This window comes from Cololabis saira, chromosome 12 (genome assembly GCF_033807715.1).
Source record: "Cololabis saira isolate AMF1-May2022 chromosome 12, fColSai1.1, whole genome shotgun sequence".
In the NCBI taxonomy this organism is placed as follows: Eukaryota; Metazoa; Chordata; class Actinopteri; order Beloniformes; family Belonidae; genus Cololabis; species Cololabis saira.
In genome coordinates this window covers 5,211,557-5,232,827 of record NC_084598.1, presented here as the reverse complement: position 1 = coordinate 5,232,827, position 21,271 = coordinate 5,211,557, and the positions used below count along the sequence as shown (strand labels likewise).

At 40.5% G+C, this 21,271-nt stretch overlaps 1 protein-coding gene and 1 pseudogene across 1 annotated transcript; one reads left to right on the top strand and one right to left on the bottom strand.

The window, feature by feature from the left end:
- The window catches only part of LOC133456690 (semaphorin-3F-like), a 26,159-nt pseudogene extending 14,534 nt beyond the window's left edge, over nucleotides 1–11,625 (top strand).
- LOC133456691 (actin nucleation-promoting factor WAS-like) lies at nucleotides 10,934–21,271 on the bottom strand. Its single transcript, XM_061735224.1, is given in 12 exon segments — nucleotides 10,934–11,976; nucleotides 12,064–12,178; nucleotides 13,543–14,090; nucleotides 15,284–15,462; nucleotides 15,572–15,631; nucleotides 15,633–15,772; nucleotides 16,559–16,608; nucleotides 16,696–16,725; nucleotides 17,415–17,511; nucleotides 19,172–19,258; nucleotides 20,162–20,302; nucleotides 21,020–21,271. Coding segments are annotated over 12 exon segments (1,608 nt in total). The 5' UTR covers nucleotides 21,122–21,271; the 3' UTR covers nucleotides 10,934–11,917.

The window sequence follows — 21,271 nt, the reverse complement described above, 5'->3', positions numbered from 1 at the left end:
GCAAGTAAAAGAAACGCTGCAAATAAAATAAAAAAACGACGCAAATAAAAAAGCCACAACGGAAATGAATTACCGGGGACTATTTTTGCCGATGCACCGGTGTTGCACATTAAAAATTACACGTAGCGACGTTGAACACTAACCTTTTCACTTATTTTCTCGTTCGTTGTTCTTCTTATTCCTCGCTCTTCTTATTTCTTCCTTTTCACTTACGTCCTCTTCATCTTCTTCTTCTCCTCTCACGTAAAAAACACCGGTGCATCAGCAAAAATAGTCCCCGGTAATTCACTTCTGTTGTGGTTTTTTATTTGCGTCGTTTTTTTTTTATTTGCAGCGTTTCTTTTATTTGCAGCGGCGTTTGTTTTTATTTTCAGCGTTTATTTTATTTGCAAAGCGTTTATTTTATTTGCAGCGTTTCTTTAATTTTCCGCAATGGCGGGTCTCAGCCACCGTACTTATGAGAGCTTTAATCTCAAACATGAAACACGTTGCACGTATTGCATCATGACTGAAACGCTCTCCTGTAGAACGACGAAGGAGGGCAGAAGTCCCTGGTGAACCGCTGGACCACGTTCCTGAAGGCTCGTCTCATCTGTTCGGTGATAGGAGACGACGGAGTGGAGACGCGATTTGATGAACTACGTAAAGCCATATATAAAACCTGAATCAGTCGCTTTTCATGCAAATCTGCTTCAACTTTAGAGTTAATGACTTGCATATCATTTTATTCCCCTCTAGGCGATGTCTTCATCCAGCCAGCGCAGGATGAACGCAGCCCCATGGTGTACGCTCTCTTCACCACAGCCGGGTGAGTCATTCTTACAAGCTTGCCTGATAAAATTATACCCCACCCAGCCTTGTTCACTCAGTTTGTTTTCAGAAATGTTTGTGGGTAGTCGATGCCCTAATTTCATGGGTTGGGTGAAAGCTGTCTCCCACTTCAGTCAGAGAAGGAGGATATGAGCTAAGAGGGAGATGGAATTTCAAACAACCGATTGTACATTCTACTCGGAAAAGCATGTGTGTATCTGTCCATGGGGTGAATTGTGGAATAAGTTACCTGACAACATCAAAGAAAGTAAAAATATTGCGCAATTCAAAAAAGAATTTAAAAACAATACTCTGGATATTTATAGACATGATGGTATATAGTCACGATTTTGGGGGAAATTGAACTGAATCTCTGGTATTATGTTTGGTATTAGCTGTGTATGTGTATTTATATGTATAGGTGGTAGGTATATGTGTACGTGTGAAAATCTATGAGTATGTGCACTATATATGGGTGTAGATGCATGAATGCATCAATGTGTATGTGTGCGTACTGTATATACGCATGCTATATATGATTTGATGGTATAAAGGTTAGGGCATCTATAAGCTCGTTAGCCTCAGCCCTAACCCTTTCGGTCAGACCTGTGTACCCTTTCTTTGTTTTGTTGGAAGGACTTTTTTATTTTTTTGCTGATCGAAATAAACTCAAACTCAAACTTCTCCGTCTTACTTTAATCGTTTCTGCACAAGCTCTGTGTTCAAAGGCTCGGCCGTCTGCGTGTACTCGATGGCGGACATCCGCAATGTCTTCAACGGACCGTTTGCCCACAAACATGGCCATAACTATCAATGGACAGAGTACACTGGCAAGATTCCCTACCCACGGCCCGGGACGGTAGGTTTCTGTCTTGTCGTGTCCAAGGCGATGCGGTCATATAATTTCCTGAAATTATAATCATTATGAAATTGCACACGTCTTTTCATCCTTTCAATCCAGTGTCCGGGAGGAACCTTCACTCCCGGCATCGTCTCCTCCAAGAACTTCTCAGATGAAGCTGTGAATTTCATCCGAGCCCATCCGCTCATGTTTCACCCGGTTTACCCGATCCACCGGCGCCCCTGGTGGTGAGGACGGCGGTGGACTACCGCTTCACGGCCCTGGTGGTGGACCAGGTGGACGCGGTGGACGGCCGCTACGAGGTGCTCTTCCTGGGCACAGGTGAGACGGCTGCCGGGCTGGGGGGGGATGCCTGACTGAAGATTATTTTCTGCAAGAAAGTGGTGGTCTTGAACTTTCTAAACCAGTAAAAACTACCTCATACTGTGCAATATTCCCCATGCATAATGTGCAATATTCCTTAATTCATCTATGTGCAATATTCCTTCCATCCAGTCAAGTGCAATATTCTCCCACTCATTCATGTACTTAGTTATTCTCTCATTCACTCATTTTTTATAGTGTGTGTATTAGGGATGGGCGGTATGGACTAAAAAATGTATCACAATAATTTCTGGCATTTGTCCCAATAATGATAAAAATGACGATAAAAAAATACCAATTCAACTCCACCTTTGTAACTATAAATCTATCACCACATTCAGTCTTTGGAGCCCCAAAACACTGCTCTAAAAGATACTAAATGATACTAAACTACACCAATTACATTGAATTAATAAAAACCAATTAAATTAGTACACCTGTACTGCAAAACTGGAATGACTCAGATCCTCCATGTTTGTTACACAAACACAAATTTTTCTTTCTTTCTTTCTTTCTTTCTTTCTTTCTTTCTTTCTTTCTTTCTTTCTTTCTTTCTTTCTTTCTTTCTTTCTTTCTTTCTTTCTTTCTTTCTTTCTTTCTTTCTTTCATATTTTAGGAGATTCTTTCTTTCTTTCAGGCTCATTTCTTCCTTCCTTCCTTCCTTCCTTCCTTCCATCCTTCCTTCCTTCCTTCCTTCCTTCCTTCCTTCCTTCCTTCCTTCCTTCCTTCCTTCCTTCCTTCCTTCCTTCCTTCCTTCCTTCCTTCCTTCCTTCCTTCCTTCACATACGTTCTGCATCGATTTAACACAGAACCATAAATCAGTTTTACACAAAAACATCATCAACGGGAATTTATCATTTTTACCGTGAGATGACAAATTCTTACCGTGGGGAATTGTTTTGACGGTTTATCGTGAACGGTAAAATATCACCCATTCCTAGTGTGTATATATATTTATGTTTAATGTTTCCCATTTTGTTGTTTACAGTCTTGACTTGTTTACATAGTTTTTGCATGTGTGCACTTTTACGGAGCTGCTGCCTAATCTCATTGTACCAGTATAACGATAATAAAGGCTTTCTATTCTATTCTATTCTATTCTATTCATGTCCCGCTCAGACCGCGGCACTGTGCAGAAGGTTATAGTGCTACCGAAGGACCCAGTGAGCATGGAGGAACTGACACTGGAGGAAGTGGAGGTTTTCCGGGTACGTCTTTACACTTGCCTGACAACACTAGACCTCAATTGTATTTGCATTGTATTTGTATTTTTATTTTATTTTTAAAGGAAAAAAGAACCAGGGACAGTACATATTAATAATAACATTTTCATGTAAATATGCTAGATTTACAGTGACTAATTTGCATCTTTAGTCCCTGGTTGATGTAAAAGAAGGTTCCAGACACACATACATTACATACAGTCCATGAAATGATGACAAACAGCAGAAAAATACACTAGTAAATAAGATAAAACATACAATAAAATACACTAAGATGTAATATGAGTGCAGACTTGATTCTCTAGAAGCTTGTTCTTAAGTGTTTAATGAAGGTGAGGGTGGGTTTGTCTCGTATGACATTTGCTACTGTGTTCCATGCAGAGGTGGGTAGTAACGAGTTACATTTACTCCTTTACATTTACTTGAGTAAGTTTTGGGAAATGTTGTACTTTTAGGAGTAGTTTTGAATCACTATACTTTTTACTTTTACTTGAGTAGATTTGTGAAGAAGAAACTGTTACTCTTCCTCCGCTACATTAGGCTACGTTGAGCTGTTACTTTTCTTTTATCCCTTTTATCCACGTACGTGTCAATCTCATGACATCACTGAGTGATTCTTTGGGAAAAATGTTTGTTTTTGCATGTTTTGTCACATTTACACAGACTCAAACACACACAGAGTTTCTATGAGTTCATGTTTGTTCTAGTTCTGCCTGGTTAAAAAAGAAAAGTACAAAGGCTGGAAATTTTGTGCTACTTGTGCTTAATTTATTTTTTTATTCTGTTATTATTTTATTATTTATTAAAGTACTTGAATTTACTTTAAGATTATTTTAATTTAAGCTATTTTTTATTAATTTTAATTAATTTTATTATTTTATTGATTTAATTTCCCTGAACATGATTATTTTGTACTTTTGTCTGTTTCAATGGTTGTGTTAAAAAAATAAATCAGACGTTACTCAACAGTTACTCAGTACTTGAGTACTTTTTTCACCAAGTACTTTTTTACTTTTACTCAAGTAATTATTTGGATGACTACTTTTTACTTCTACTTGAGTCATATTATTCTGAAGTAACAGTACTTTTACTTGAGTACAATTTTTTGGCTACTCTACCAGCTCTGGTTCCATGTATGAGATGCTCGGTATAAAAACGCTGCCTGCCCAAAAGCACTTTTCCTGAACGGGACAACACAGTCCCCTCTAGATCCTGCTCTGGTTAACCCGTTCATCTGTTCAATGATCTCAAACATGAAAGCTCAACTTTTGCTGTTTGTTGATTCACAGACCAGAGCTCCTGTCAAAACAATGAAGATATCTTCCAAAAGAGTAAGCATGTTTATCTTGAAGACTATCTGAGGGGAACACAAACACATCCCTGCATGTACTGAAGCCGCTTCACGGGGTCTCTGAGTTGAGCTTGTGTTGTTTGTGTCGCCGCAGCAACAGCTGTACGTGTCATCCGACGCCGGGCTGACGCAGGTGTCGCTGCACCGCTGCGGCGTGTACGGCCGGGCCTGCTCCGACTGCTGTCTGGCACGGGACCCCTACTGCGCCTGGGACGGAGAGAGCTGCTCGGCCTTCACCCCGTCCACCAAAAGGCGAGAGGCGCCTCGTATCCCCACGATGCACCGAGGCACGCAGAGAGGCCGCGTCAGTCCTGCCTAAACCTAAACTCTTATTGTTGTTTCAGGAGGAGCAGAAGGCAGGATGTTAAACACGGGGATCCACTCAGACAGTGCAGAGGCTTCAATGCCAAAGGTGAGAGCTTTCTCCCTCTCTTGGTTTGCTTCTTAGACATTGACTACGTTTATATGCAGTCAAAATTGGGGTTATGGTCAATATTCTGGTTACTGAAACATTGGGAATAATCTGTTTCCATGCGTGAGCAAACAGGGTTATCCCTGTATACATGGTGATTAATCATTTGGGATATCTGGATCAAATCAGCGACGCACGGACGTCATCGCAATTCCCCTCATTTCCGCTTCTTCTTCCTGTATCCAAATCCAAAACAACAACAATAACAGCAGCACAGCGGATAATCGGACCCGCTGGTACCCTTTTGTTTCTCGGCCCTGTAGTTCTCCTTTTCCAGCGTCTTCCAGCGGAGCTTGATCTGGTCTGGTGTTCGTACAAATCCTGCTTCGTGCAACTTCTCGCTCACCTTTTTGCAGTACTCGAGTTGTAAAAAACAATCAGGGGGGATGGTGGATTTGATCATATGGGGACAGATAATTTGTGCTGATTACAAATAATATAATATATTACAAATAATAGCAGTGACCAAAACACCTGCAGAAATACTGCAGGAATGACATAGCAGCAGTTAAATGCAGCCTTCTGTAAGCTTTAAATATCCACTGGGCTTACATCAAATACATCAAAACACAACAATAAAAAACACTTTTCTGAACTTATCAATATGACTCTGTCCTTCACAGGATAAGTAACATGGATCACTGCAAAAACTCACAATCTTAACAAGAATATTTGTCTTATTTCTAGTTAAAATGTCTCATTTTAGTAAAAAAAATCTCATAACACTTAAAACAAGACTCATCACTGGAAAAAACAACAATTTTCACCTGTTTCAAGTAGATTTTCACTTGAAATGAGTAGTAAAAAACTTTTTGCTTGTAATAAGAAGATAAATCTTGTCCCACTGGCAGATTTTTCTACTTATTTCAAGTGAAAATTTACTTGAAACAGGTGAAAATTGTCAAATAAGTTATTTTTCTGGTGTTATTTTTCTGTGATGACTCTAAATGTTGAAATAGCAGTAAAACCACATTCATTGATGAAATGACATAAGGGATGGAAAGGGGGATGGCAGTTTTACAGGGGGGATGATTTGGACCTTTTTTTTTTTCAGGGGGGGATGCCGTCCCCCTCATCCCCCCTCAACTCCAGTACTGCCTTCTTGTAAATCTTCTATCCCGGTACTTTCTACCGTCTACAAATGCAGAAATGTTCATATCCTTCATTACATTTATGAAGTGATTAGTCTCCTCCTGGTCTTGTGTTTCTCCGTGTTTATAAGAACTTCCTGGACTCAAAAGACCAGGATTCCTTGCCAAAAGAACATGCAGAAAACAAATTCCTGTTCTGTTTGATGGGGATATTCCGTTTGGCGTTTACATGACCCAATATTCAGGTTTTAAAAGGAGTAACCCAGGGCTCATATTCAGGTTTTTAAAAACCAGAATATGAGCAAATTCCGGTTATTCAAAGGGGTTATTGGTGTTTACATGGCCGTGCAAAACCGGGTTATTGCCAATATTCCGGTTAGAAAAGGGTTATTGATGCATGGAAACGTAGTCACTCTGCACAGCTCAATCTTTTTGTTTTTTTGTTAATCCTGAGCATTTTTCAACATTTCTCTTTCCATCCGTGTGTGCAGTGGAGAAACGCCTGCGAGAGACGGTGCAGTTCGGGGTGGAGGGCAGCAGCACCTTCCTGGAGTGTCAGCCCCGCTCGCCTCAGGCCTCCATCAAGTGGCTCTTCCAGAGAGAGGGAAAGAGGAAAGTGGTGAGGAAAAGCCATCAAATCTTTGAAAGGAATGGTTTGACACTTATTACGTGGCTGATCTGCCTGTTGAAACATAATCTGGCTCATAAACATGTAATCAGAGTTGAGATTATAGAGTACAGATTTCTACTCTTTGTTAGAAACATCGTGACCAACAAATCTAATTACTATCAGAGGTGTCTTCAGTATTCACATTCATTACTCAGGTAGAAGTATAGATACTAGAGTTTAAAAATACTCCTGTAGAAGTTGAAGTATCAACTCAAGTTTTTTACTCAAGTAAAAGTTTAAAAGTACTGGTTTCAAAACTACTTAAAGTATAAAAGTAAAAGTAATGTAAGGGGAAAAAAGCTATTAAGGACAAAAGCCATTGAAAATGAATGTATCTTAGTATAATGCAAATATATTAAAGAAGCATATATGTGTACTATTGAGCATTAACATGTGTTTCAGAGAGCAGCAGATATGATGACTAGTTGCCTATAAGTATTGTAATGGTGCAAAAAGTCAAACTTCAGAGGCATGTTATCATTTATCCTAACCTTTATTGGAATGTACATCCAAGTTTAGTTGCAGGAATCTGAGGGAACGGATGTAAGAACAAAACTGGACAAGAACATCTGAAACAACCACAACCAAATTCACTCTATCTGGATGGAGCAATTTAACTGGATAGTTTTTATTTAAAGGCCGAAATGAAATAGAGTAACGAGGCTGTTTTTAAAATGTAAGGAGTAAAAAGTACAGATAATTGCGTGAAAATGTAAGGAGTAAAATTAAAAAGTCGTCTGAAAAATAATTACTCCAGTGAAGTATAGATAACCAAAATTTCTACTTAAGTAAGGTAACTAAGTATTTGTACTTTGTTACTTGACACCTCTGATTACTATCAAAGCAATAATCACTTTTGATTGTTTACATTATTTTGATTAATGATACATGCCTTAAACTGGACAACAATGCTAAAAAGTCATTGAACATTTGTAATGTTTTGCAGCTTTGACGTGAAACACTCCTGTTGACAGCGATGTGTGACAGTAAAGGGCTCCTGTCTGATCAGCTCTTTGGCAGACGGGAGCTGAGAAGTCGTGTCACAAGTCAAAATAGAGACATATTGTTGAGGATTTAGCCCTCTGATACTGGGTTCCAGACTAACTGACCCCTGAAGGGCTTCGGTCAGAGAGCACACGAGCCAACAGATGAATGTTCAGACTTTTACTGAAGGACCATTGTCCCCCCCAATAAAAATACCCTAAATTATTCAAAATTGAACAAATGTATTTTCAGACTTAAAGGTTGAATATGTAGAATATTTATTAAAAATATATTTCTAAAAAAATATCGGATGGGGCCGCCTTTAAGTCTCGGCAACTCATTTTTCATAGCTTTCTTTTTTTCCCAAGACTTAGATATTTCTATTTTCCAGTGATTGAAGGTAACTGTACCTCTACTTTACTTGGCTATTTCTGTTTAATGCTACCTCATAGTTCCTCTCTTCTGCGGTGGTTGCGGTAGACTTTAGGTGGCCATGGTAGGTAAGAGTTAATTTACTAAATTTCCAAACCAGAAGGTTTTTCTGATCGATCTCCACCTCCAACATGTGCCACCTAGGTGTCCACTTTACTTATATTTCTGGTCCCAACCTGAATAAATCGTGAGGACCAGTACTAGAGTTGAGGGGGGATGAGGGGGGATGGCATCCCCCCCTGAAATAAAAACGGTCCAAATCATCCCCCCTGTAAAACTGCCATCCCCCCTTTCCATCCCTTATGTCATTTCATCAATGAAAGTGGTTTTACTGCTATTTCAACATTTAGAGTCATCACCAGAAAAATAACACCAGAAAAATAACTTATTTGACAATTTTCACCTGTTTCAAGTAAATTTTCACTTGAAATAAGTAGGAAAATCTGCCATCTACTTGAAACAGGTGAAAATTGTAGTTTTTTCCAGTGATGAGTCTTGTTTTAAGTGTAATGAGATTTTTTTTACTAAAATGAGACATTTTAACTAGAAATAAGACAAATATTCTTGTTAAGATTGTGAGTTTTTGCAGTGATCCATGTTACTTATCCTGTGAAGGACAGAGTCATATTGATAAGTTCAGAAAAGTGTTTTTTATTGTTGTGTTTTGATGTATTTGATGTAAGCCCAGTGGATATTTAAAGCTTACAGAAGGCTGCATTTAACTGCTGCTATGTCATTCCTGCAGTATTTCTGCAGCTGTTTTGGTCACTGCTATTATTTGTAATATATTATATTATTTGTAATCAGCACAAATGATCTGTCCCCATATGATAAAAATCCACCATCCCCACCATCCTGATTCTTTTTACAACTCGAGTACTGGTGAGGACTGTGACAGGAGTGGCGTCTGACATAAAACCTACAGTATGTCACAGCAGTATGTGGAACATGTTGATCTTCCACTACATTGCAGACAGATATATTATTCTGGGTTTAAATATAAACATACTCCTCCTCGGAAATGGAAAAATGAGCAAAGTCAAGTGCCTGAGTCCACCCCCTAAAACTCTCTTCTGTGAACAAAGCTGTATCCAGATGAAAACGGAAACTGTTGTACTCTACTTATCTAACACAAATATGCCATAAACATTTCAGGAAATTGTGTCAACTTCCATAAATGACAACTTAATACTTTTTATGTCATGTAGAAATGGGTGATATTTTACCGTTCACGATATACCGTCAAAAAAATTCCAAAATTCAAAAGTGTTTGTGTGAAGCTGATTTATGGTTCTGCGTTAAATCGAAGCACAACGTATGTGAAGGAAGGAAGGAAGGAAGGAAGGAAGGAAGGAAGGAAGGAAGGAAGGAAGGAAGGAAGGAAGGAAGGAAGGAAGGAAGGAAGGAAGGGAGGGAGGGAGGGAGGGAGGGAGGGAGGGAGGAAGGAAGGAAGGAAGGAAGGAAGGAAGGAAGGAAGGAAATGAGCCTGAAAGAAAGAAAGAAAGAAAGAAAGAAAGAAAGAAAGAAAGAAAGAAAGAAAGAAAGAAAGAAAGAAAGAAAGAAAGAAAGAAAGAAAGAAAGAAAGAAAGAAAGAAAGAAAGAAAGAAAGAAAGAAAGAAAGAAAGAAAGAAAGAAAGATAAATTCCTGTTGATACGTGTTTGTGTAACAAACATGGAGGATCTGAGTCATTAGTTTTGCAGTACAGGTGTAACTCATTTAATTGGTTTTTATTAATTCAATGTAATTGGTGTAGTTTAGTAGCATTTAGTATCTTTTAGAGCAGTGATTTGGGGGCTCCAAAGACTGAATGTGGTGATAGATTTATAGTTACAAAGATGGAGTTGAATTGGTATTTTTTTTATTGTCATTTTTATCGTTATCGGGATAAATGCCAGAAATTATCGTGATAATTTTTTTATCCGCCCATCCCTATCATGTACACAAATTTAAGTCAGTTTTTTTTCTGCTTTTAAACCTCTGCTGTTTCATTCCTTATAACTGCAGCTTAACCGTGCCACAGGAGTTCTTAAGACCAACCAGGGCATCCTCCTGAAGTCCCTGAACCAGTCAGACGCCGGTGTCTACCACTGCCTCGCCACGGAAAACAACTTCAAACACACGGTGGCTCGCGTGGCCTTGAGGATCCTGGACCGAGACATCGCTTTAGCGCTCACCGCCAAAGATGAGGACGAACAGCCAAAAGGTCACCAGCCGAGGCTTTACCTGCAGTCCACCCTCACCTCCACCCCTTTCCCCCCGGAGATCAGGCTGATCAACCAGTACTGCCAGTCCTACTGGGACCAACTCAACCCCAAACAGCAGCAGCGCAAGCGCACCAGCCGCAGGCACACAGAAAGCCAGGACCAAGGCCTCGGTTAGAGGACGGGACCGCTCTCTCTCCAACTCTGGCCTGCGTGGACTTTATGCTGGACTTTTAGTTTGACACGTGTTTAGGTGTCACTTCCATTCATTCGGCAAGTGATGATGCCAATCTGTTGTTAAAGTGTCTGTCGTTCTGCAAATGAGGGCCCAGAAAATTCATATTTATTCTAGTTCACACAACTGATGACCACATTCTCAATAATACCATACACTTTCTGTTACCAGAACACAGCTTTATTACCATGCAACGCTAGTGTGGTAAAAAAAAAAAAAAAATCATAAAAAAGAACTAATTTAAGGCTGATCGGTGGAATTGATCACACGTTTCACACACACTTGGTGTTCTAGGGAAAAAGACTGACTGAGATGTAAAGTACATGGATTCCTGTAGTTAATGGGCTACAAAATGCAAAAAAACCAAACAAACAGAAAAACAAAACAAAAAAATACACAGCTTTGCTTTCCAGTATGAATCTTTAAACAGAAATGTAATATATTGATTGTGAATATGTGTATGTTCATGATATGTTCTTCAGATTAGCCTTGTGTTGTATGATGCTAATGGCGACAAAAATGCATATTTTGCATGCGCATTGTTGTTTGTTGCAAGTTGTACATTTCACTGTTTCTCCGAACTTGCTATGATGTTTGTAAGGTGTAATGTATTCTGTTAAGCTAATTCCATTGGATGTTGACGTGTAATAATGCCCTTACTGTCCTGTGCTTTGGTAGGCTACGGTATGTGAGTGTGGAACATATTTGTAGCGTACAGTGTTTTCCCAGTTATGCACTTTGTCGGTGGTGGTATTTGAGGGAAATGGGGATTTTTGCACAAATGTATGAGAAAATAATAAAAGAACCTGATTTTTTTATGTACAGTATGCCATAAAAATGGGAATGAATCTGGCTCAGAAGGGTCCTTGTTCGCTGGCGTTCTGTCACATGCAGGTTTCACAGATTTAAAAATAATAACGGGAAGTTCAAGAAAACAAGATACTTTCCAGTCAGAAATCCTCACCGTCTCAGCGATGTTTTGTTATGTCGATGATACACTGGAAATACTTGGACAAATGTATAATCATTGCACTTTCAGTCTTTTATGTTCAACTACGAGTTCATTTATTTAATTGCATACAAAGTTTTATATACACACACAAGTCGTACTCCAGTTTGCACTGACTGCCTCAGTGGCGTCATCCCATGTAACAGCTGGACGGTAAAACATTTTTCAAAAAGTTTCACAGCTTCAGAATCCACAAAAATCAGAGCTGCCACATCAGTCATCCCATTCATCGTCATCCTCGTCTTCGTCTCCGCCGTCATCTTCGCTTTCGTCTGAAAGAGTGAACACATAAAGATGAGGGACGTCATTTCCTAGAAGATTTCATGGACCACATGCTCACATTGCTCTCTGGTTTTTACCGGAGGAATGGATGACCTTGCTCCTCTTCTGCATGACCATCATGAGAGCCCCCACGATGCCTTCCCCTTCCCCCCCTGGTGCTGCAGGAGCAGGGAGGTCAGGGCTCTCCGTCACCTGTCACACACCAGGACAGGACCACAATGATCAAACCTTCTTTTGCAAAACTGATTACCGTATTTTCCGCACTATAAGGCGCACCTAAAAGCCTTCAATTTTTTCAATGGCTGACCATGCGCCTTATAATCTGATGCGCCTTATATATGGATCAATATTGAGCCGCAACTGGTCTCGCAACCATAGACATATACGTATTTTGAGCGACGAAAAACAATAAAATATATTTATTCTAATATGTCAAGATCACAATAATCTTCCAATTTAGAACTAAAATATTAAAAAACTAACACAAATAAAATACACTTCTACGGAGCCCCTCTGGTGACATTTGAAAAAAATGAAATAATGCGTGGCCACGCATTAATAACTCGTAGCCACGAGATAATTAATGCGTGGCCACAAGATAATTAATGCGTGGCCACGAGTTAATCAATGCGTGGCCACGACTTAATCAATGCATGGCCACGAGATAATTAATGCGTGGCCACGAGTTGATCAATGCATGGCCACGAGATAATTAATGCGTGGCCACGAGTTATTAATGCGTGGCCACGAGTTAATCAATGCATGGCCACGAGTTAATCAATGCATGGCCACGAGATAATTAATGCATGGCCACGAGATAATTAATGTATGGCCACGAGTTATTAATGCGTGGCCACGAGATAATTAATGCATGGCCACGAGTTATTAATGCGTGGCCACGAGTTAATCAATGCATGGCCACGAGTTAATCAATGCGTGGCCACAAGTTAATTAATGCATGGCCACGAGATAATTAATGCGTGGCCACGAGTTATTAATGCGTGGCCACGAGTTAATCAATGCATGGCCACGAGTTAATCAATGCGTGGCCACAAGTTAATTAATGCATGGCCACGAGATAATTAATGTATGGCCACGAGTTATTAATGCGTGGCCACGAGTTATTAATGCGTGGCCACGAGTTATTAATGCGTGGCCACGAGTTATTTAATTTTTTTCAAATCTCACCAGAGGGGCTCCGTACACTTCAATTAAATACTTTTTTTTTTTTTTTTTTGTAATTTATTTTGCCAAGCCACTCGGAGCCGCAGTATAAGGATGAAAGAGCCGCGGGTTGAGACCCTTGGTCTAATGGATGCAGAACGTAACCCCAGCTCTACTGTAGCGCCTTATATATGGAAAAAGTTTTAAAATACGTCAGTCATTGAAGGTGCGCCTTATAATGTGGTGCGCCTTATATATAAAAACAGTTTTAAAACATTCATTGAAGGTACGCCTTAATACAGTACAACAGAAACATGCCGAGCAATCAAGAATATAGCAGTTTTAGATGTTTGTCTGTTTTCTTTATCCTGAGAAAAACCAAGTTGCTTTACTTTTTTGAGACTCTTCCCGATTCGTATCTGGTCCAGCAGAGCTCCTCTTCCGTCTCCTCCTCCTCCAGAGGAGGAGGGGGGGGCCGGGGGTCGGGGGGCTGGGGAGTCTGAGGGAGTGGAGGTTAGAGGAGGTGGGGGTGGAGGTGGGGGAGGTGGGGGTGGAGGCCCCCCTCCCCCTCCCCCTCCTCTGCTGGGTGTGGAGGGAGCAGGAGGAGGGACGCCCCCGGAGCGCTGGTTTGATGGTGGAGGGGGGGCCGGCATGCTGTGAGAGGGCTTGGAGGACGGGGGCATCTGAGGAGGCCCCGGGTGCGCCGGCGGGGGCAGTGGGGGCAGACCGGCCCGGCTCGCCGGAGGGGGGGGTGGCGGACCCCCGCGCAGCGGAGGGGGCTTGGCTGAGGGCCCTCCCCGCTGCTGGCCAGGGAGGGGGGGCAGGGGACCGGAGCGAGCTCGGGAGGGAGGGGGGGCCGGACCGGAGGGGCCGGGGCCGGGGCCGGGCAGAGGAGGCAGGGGTCCCTGTCTGCCAGGTGGGGGGGGTGGAGGGGCAGCGCCTGTGGAGAAGGGAAAGAAGGACTACGTTTACATGCAGTCAAAATTGGGGTTAAGGTCAATATTTTTCCAGCGTCTTCCAGCGGTGCTTGATCTGGTCTGGCGTTCGTACAAATGCTGCTTCGCGCAACTTTTCTCTCACCTTCTTGTAAATCTTCTATCCCGGTACTTTCTACCATCTACAAATGCAGAAATGTTCATCCTTCATTACATTTATGAAGTTATTAGTCTCCTCCTGGTCTTGTGTTTCTCCGTGTTTATAAGAACTTCCTGGACTCAAAAGACCAACGGTGCGTCCGAAATGCCAGACTAAACAGTATATACTAAAAAGTATACTTAAGTTTGGCACACTTTTGAGTAAATATCAGTAGTGTGCATTAATTTGGACGTACTATTAAGAACGCACACGTCACTTCCTGCCGTTGGGAGGAAGTGACGTGTCACAGCAGCAGTAGCAGCTGTTACCATGGTAACAGCAGCAGTAGCAGCTGTTACCATGGTAACAGCAGCAGTAGCTGCACCACTCCGCTATTTCCCCTTTATCTTGGCCCAAACAAGATGACATTATGTAATATTATTATATATACGAATATTATAATATTAATATTATATAATATTATTATACTTAATATTATACTTATGACGTATCACTTAGCAACCAAACACCGCTGCATTGCATTGTGGGAAGTTTCTGCTTAGCTAGTGTCCTTCAATCCACACTAATACATTTCTCCGGAATGAGTATGGATAGTACATACTATTGAGTACGTTCTAATGTTTCGGAAACACTAAAAAATCTTGCATACTCATTTTGCCACTCATTAGGGTGGAAGTATAGAAATTTCGGACGCAGCCCTAGATTCCTTGCGAAAAGAACATGTGCAGAAAACAATTCCTGTTCCTTTTGATGAGGATATTCCGTTAGGCGTTTACATGACCAAATATTCAGGTTAGAAAAGGAGTAACCCAGGGCTCATATTCTGGTTTTGAAAAACCAGAATATGAGCAAATTCCGGTTATTCAAAGGGGTTATTGGTGTTTACATGGCCGTGCAAAACCGGGTTATTGCTAATATTCTGGTTAGAAAAGGGTCATTGACTGCATGTAAATGTAGTCAAGGTGTGCGTTACAACTCAGCCCAGTTTCCATGAGCTCCCAGGACGAGGTGGTTACTGGGTAACATGACGGGACTGACCTCCACTGTTCACCTCCCGCTTCACGGCCTCCATGCCCCCGGACTGCTCAATGATGTCATAGATGAGCTGGGAGGTCTTTTCATCCCTGAGCTCATCTTCACTAATGCCGGCCTTGGAGAAGAGCTGCATCAGATCAGGATCAAGGTTGTTGGGGTCCCATCCAACATGTGACACATGCCTGATGGAAAGACGATGACAGGAAAAACCATCAATCAGCTAAAGCGGCTGAACATGAACAGAGCAGTAAAAAATATCTGCCGCGCCGGAGACCAGCTGTGCGGCATTACTTGAATCCGCTGGGTGCTCCTATGTCTGCTTTGGAGAGCTTAGGCACTTTTTTTCTTGCCCTTCTTGCTTTTCTTCCCTTTGTCGAGCAGAGCTGAAGGAGCCAGGGGGGAAGGCATGGAGCGGTAGCGCGACGACTGGATGTCTGGGTTCTGGATGTCCACCGTGGCCATGTGGAAGGAGCCGGGGCCGGCAGAGGGAGGCTTGGAGGGGAAATACAAACGTATTTTCAGGCTAATATAATCTTGATCTACCGTGTAATACTCAACTGATTGTTTAAGTTTAAGTTTAGAGTTTATTTTACAAATAATTAAAAAAAAAAACACAAATACAGATAATAATCAATTGAGGTTTGTAAAATGGGACTCCCCAGAAGCTACTGTAGCTTATGAATAGGGGCCCAGTCACACAGCAGAACAACTATAAATTACACATATTATACATATACATACAATATAATAACCTTATAACTTAAATAAGAAAAAAAAAAAAAAAAAAAAACCTGAGACCTCCTCAGATTTCCTAGATACAAAATATATTCATATAAAAATAATACATCAGGTATTGGTACATAAAAAAATGTAATAAGAGACATAATTTAATAACAATTTTCTTTTTAGTCTTTTTTTTTTTTAATTGAGAGATATCCAGACTCTTTTATAGCACTACCAAGCTCATTCCAAATGTTTTGGGACCTTTGCAGGTTACACTAAAACTTGTACATTTTAGTTTCCTTTTCTTTCCCGTTAAAAGTTGTTTGAGTGGGAGCATAAATGGGGATGAGATGACAAAGTCTATCATTGAGTCCTAAAAACTACATTATCCATTACACAGGCATTGTGGAAAATGTTACACTCAGAAAGTTTTCAGAAGCTTAAAAACCATAAAAAAGAGGATCAGAGGGAGCATTAAATTTGCTCCATGTTATAACCCGAATCACTTTCTTTTGTAAAAGAACAGTTTAACACTTTAACAGTTAAAGTAAAAACAAAATGAGCTGCACCTTTTTCAGGTGGGGCCGGAGGTAAGAATCCTCTATCTGCTGCAACAAAAGAAGAGAAAAGAGTTATATTTACTGACGTACATGAAGCCAGGGCCTACTGGTTTTATAAGGATTATGTCTTACCACTTTTCGGCGGGGGTCGCTGTTTCTTCTCTGTCAAAACAAAGAAATCTCAGAAACCACTTTTTAATCACCCTAACAAGATACAGGACTGTCTCAGAACATTAGAATATTGTGATAAAGTTCTTTATTTTCTGTAATGCAATTAAAAAAACTAAAATGTCATATATTCTGGATTCATTACAAATCAACTGAAATATTGCAAGCCTTTTATTATTTTAATATTGCTGATCATGGTTTTCAGCTTAAGAAAGCTCAAATATCCTATCTCAAAACATTAGAATATTCTGGGAATCTTAATCTTAAACTGTAAACCATAATCAACAATATTAAAATAATAAAAGGCTTGCAATATTTCAGTTGATTTGTAATGAATCCAGAATGTATGAAATTTTTGCATTACAGAAAATAAAGGACTTTATCACAATATTCTAATTTTCTGAGACAGTCCTGTATATGCAGCTAAAATGATCAAGTTACCTTTCTTTAAAGAATTAAGATATTATTTACATAAGATGATCCTACAGACTCTTACCATTCCTGATATTTGTTCAGAAAACTAATAATAATCTAACTAATTTCTAATACTTTTTCCCAGAAGGAGACTAGGAGCCCTGGAGAGCAGTCATTCAAAAACCTACAGCAGATGCAAATGTGGCAAAGCACCATCACATAAAAGGCAGTCAGATAGCATCTGCAGGGGAAACGCTCAACTCGCCGACCTTGACGGTTGTTTCTCTGGTTGATTTTCTCAATGACAGCATTTTGGAAGGCGTTTGCTTCCTGGAGTTCGGAGAAGTTTAGTCCCACCTGACAATCCTGCAGAATCAAACACATACGTCTCTGAAGAAAGAATTTCATATTTCATGAACAATATCTGTGAGTAACAGAGATGAATTAAACAGGTGTAGAGCTGTACAAACATGTGAGAGGCAGGAAGGTGACAGTCTGGGGTTTTTTTTACAGGGGCCTAACATCGTGGTGATAGGCCCCGGTGCTATAGAGGGAATGTGCATGACGTCACAGATGCGACTTCACAGCGGGTTATACACAATGAGTGTCAGAAAGACTGAGTGTCAGAAAGACTGAGTGTCAGAAAGACTGAGTGGCAGCGTAAACTTTCAGTTTGAGCAACTGGAAAACATCTAAAATGGGAAAGAGCTGTTGTGCGATCGACTGTACTCATAGATTTAGCAAGAAATCAGAGTTATCGTTTTACAGACTGACGAAAAATAAGCTTAAGAGAGACAAATGGATCGCTGCAATTCACAGAAACAACTGGATTCCAGACACCGAAACGTGGATTTGTGGTTCCCATTTTGTATCAGGTAATGTTGGATTTTTGGGTAGCTAACGTTAAACGGTCAAATCATAAAGTTCGGTGTCCTCATCACTTTAATTTCTACAACAAATCCTGCCTTGAAGTCGGACCAAGCGTCAAGACTTTTGTAAGCCTTCAAGCTTTGCTTCGTGTATTTCCCCGGCGTAGAAATTAAGTACATATAAATATCAGGAAACTGGATTTGTGGCCAAATATTAATGTCCATGGACCACTGGTTCTTGGTAACTGTACCAAATATTAATGTCCATGGACCACTGGTTCTTGGTAACTGTACCAAATATTAATGTCCATGGACCACTGGTTCTTGGTAACTGTACCAAATATTAATGTCCATGAACCACTGGTTCTTGGTAACTGTACCAAATATTAATGTCCATGGACCACTGGTTCTTGGTAACTGTACCAAATATTAATGTCCATGGACCACTGGTTCTTGGTAACTGTACCAAATATTAATGTCCATGGACCACTGGTTCTTGGTAACTGTACCAAATATTAATGTCCATGGACCACTGGTTCTTGGGGTAACTGTACGGCTCACTGTCAAGTCCAACTGCCTTTAATTTAAGCCCTTAATCGTCTGTTATCTCGTCTTCTCCACTAGTTGCAGCCGTTTTTGCCACTCAGTGCGAGTAAGGGGGCTGGTCCAGTGGGAAAGTGACGTCTATGCAGACCCTAACATGATGCTACGCTATTTTTGTCGTCTATTTTCTTTTGTTGCCTTTTTTTTTCTTGCTGAAAACTGACGTCACGTCATCATGCACTTAAAATGACTGACAGGTAGCATATTAAGCATATTATATTTGATTTTGTGTTTGTGACAAAGAAAAATGGAACAAAAAATCCACTTGTGAAAAAAAAGCTAGCATGTTAAAGTGATTGGACTATTCCATTCACAAAAAAGGGGTTTGTGTGAGGGGTGGGGGGGGGGGGGGGGCGGGGGGTTGGGGTTGGGCCTATTTTAACTTTTTAAATTGTACAATTTAAAAAAATGTAAAGCACTTTGTGCTACATATAAGTATGAAAAGTGTTTATAAATAAAGTTTGATTGATTGATTGATGGGCCCCTGGCGGCGTCTGGGCCCCGGTGCAGCTGCACCGGTTGCACCGCCGGCATTTGCGCGTGTTAGTACTTACATCTGCAGCAAAGGCATGGAAGAAAGGCTGTGGTGAAGAGTAAACTATTTGGTTGTAGAGCTCTTGCTCCCAGATCATCCTCCCTGCCTGTGGAGGAACATCATCCACGTGTTAGTCTCTCAACAACACTCATGTAATGTGTGTCATCTTAAGTGATAACCCAGTACTTGAGTTGTAAAAAAATAAAATCAGGGGGGATGGTGGATTTTATCATATGGGGACAGATCATTTGTGCTGATTACAAATAATATAATATATTACAAATAATAGCAGTGACCAAAACACCTGCAGAAATACTGCAGGAATGACATAGCAGCAGTTAAATGCAGCCTTCTGTAAGCTTTAAATATCCACTGGGCTTACATCAAATACATCAAAACACAACAATAAAAAACACTTTTCTGAACTTATCAATATGACTCTGTCCTTCACAGGATAAGTAACATGGATCACTGCAAAAACTCACAATCTTAACAAGAATATTTGTCTTATTTCTAGTTAAAATGTCTCAGTTTAGTAAAAAAAATCTCATTACACTTAAAAACAAGACTCATCACTGGAAAAAACAACAATTTTCACCTGTTTCAAGTAGATTTTCACTTAAAATAAGTAATAAAATCTGCCAGTGGAATTTTTTGCTTGTAATAAGAAGATAAATCTTGTCACATTGGCAGATTTTTCTACTTATTTCAAGTGAAAATTTACCTGAAACAGGTGAAAATTGTCAAATAAGTTATTTTTCTGGTGATGATTCTAAATGTTGAAATAGCAGTAAAACCACATCCATTGATGAAATGACATCAGGGATGGAAAGGAGGGATGGCAGTTTTACAGGGGGGATGATTTGGACCGTTTTTATTTCAGGAGGGGATGCCATCCCCCCTCATTCCCCCTCATCCCCCCTCAACTCCAGTACTGGTGATAATAACCCAGTATCATTTAAAAAGGAGAACTTTGTTCTCTTGAACTCGGCACTTAGCATGACCTGACCTTTACGTCAAACATCCGTATGAAGTAGGAGCGTTGGGGGTTGTCTTTGACGAAGCAGACCACTCCTGTGTGCTGCAAGCTCCAAACGGCGGGACTGTGCGGCAGAGCCATGAACAGCTGAGCCACGGCCGTGGCCATGGACTAAACACACAAACAAGACACAGAGAAGAGCTCAGGGCCCACAGGACACACCAGAGTATTTTTATTGCTCTTGACATGTAAATCAGCAGTTTTGTGGTGACAATGAACTTCCTCCTCTGCTTTCATTAGTTCACATAACAGTTTAAACTGTTGCTGGAACTGCTTTGAATCAGCAAAATGTATGTTTATTCTTGATTTGGGCTAGATGGAAAAAAAAACTAAGCAACTTCTTCTGTGCTGCAAGACGAGAGTCAAGTGCGGTGTCTAATTCTGACAGCAGAGGAAGAATCGGTTCAGCTACCATTTCCTGTTACAGCTGCCTCTTTCTTGATGACCTAATGTCAGGAAATACTTTTTACCACAAGGCAGGTCTACTAGAAGAAGATAAATGTTCAAATCAGACCTACAAACTTACCTTTTGCTAATTTAAGTAAAAGAAATCCTCGGGAGTAAACTAAACGTTAGTCAACAGGCCTCAATTCAATGCTCAACCATGAACTGAGCTCATTAAAATTCAGGATATGATACTTAACCACATTGAACAACGGAAAGTCGAGGGGGCTTCAACTGAAACTTAAGCAGCAATCACAATAACCTGCTCCAACTTTGATCCCTTTTCCTGTCATTTTTACAGTGAAATCTTTCTTCGGAGAGATGAAGCGTATAATATTCTTCTATATATTACAAAGAAGTGGGCCAGACAAGTTGAGAACTTACAGCACACCTTCTGCCCAGCAGCTCCTCCAGCTTCTCACTCTCCTGTTGGCTCAGCAGAGAGCTCCGCACATTCTCTGACTTACTCTTAGATCCACGGCTCATGATCCCTCTTTAAAGCGGTGCAGTTTATCTGAAAACTAATTTGTATCTCATTTGAAAAAGAAATTTAAAAAAAATAAAAATAAATAAAATAACGTCCTCGCAGTTGCTGTCACAAAGTCACCTCTGCAGTCAAGGAAGTTTCTCTTCTGT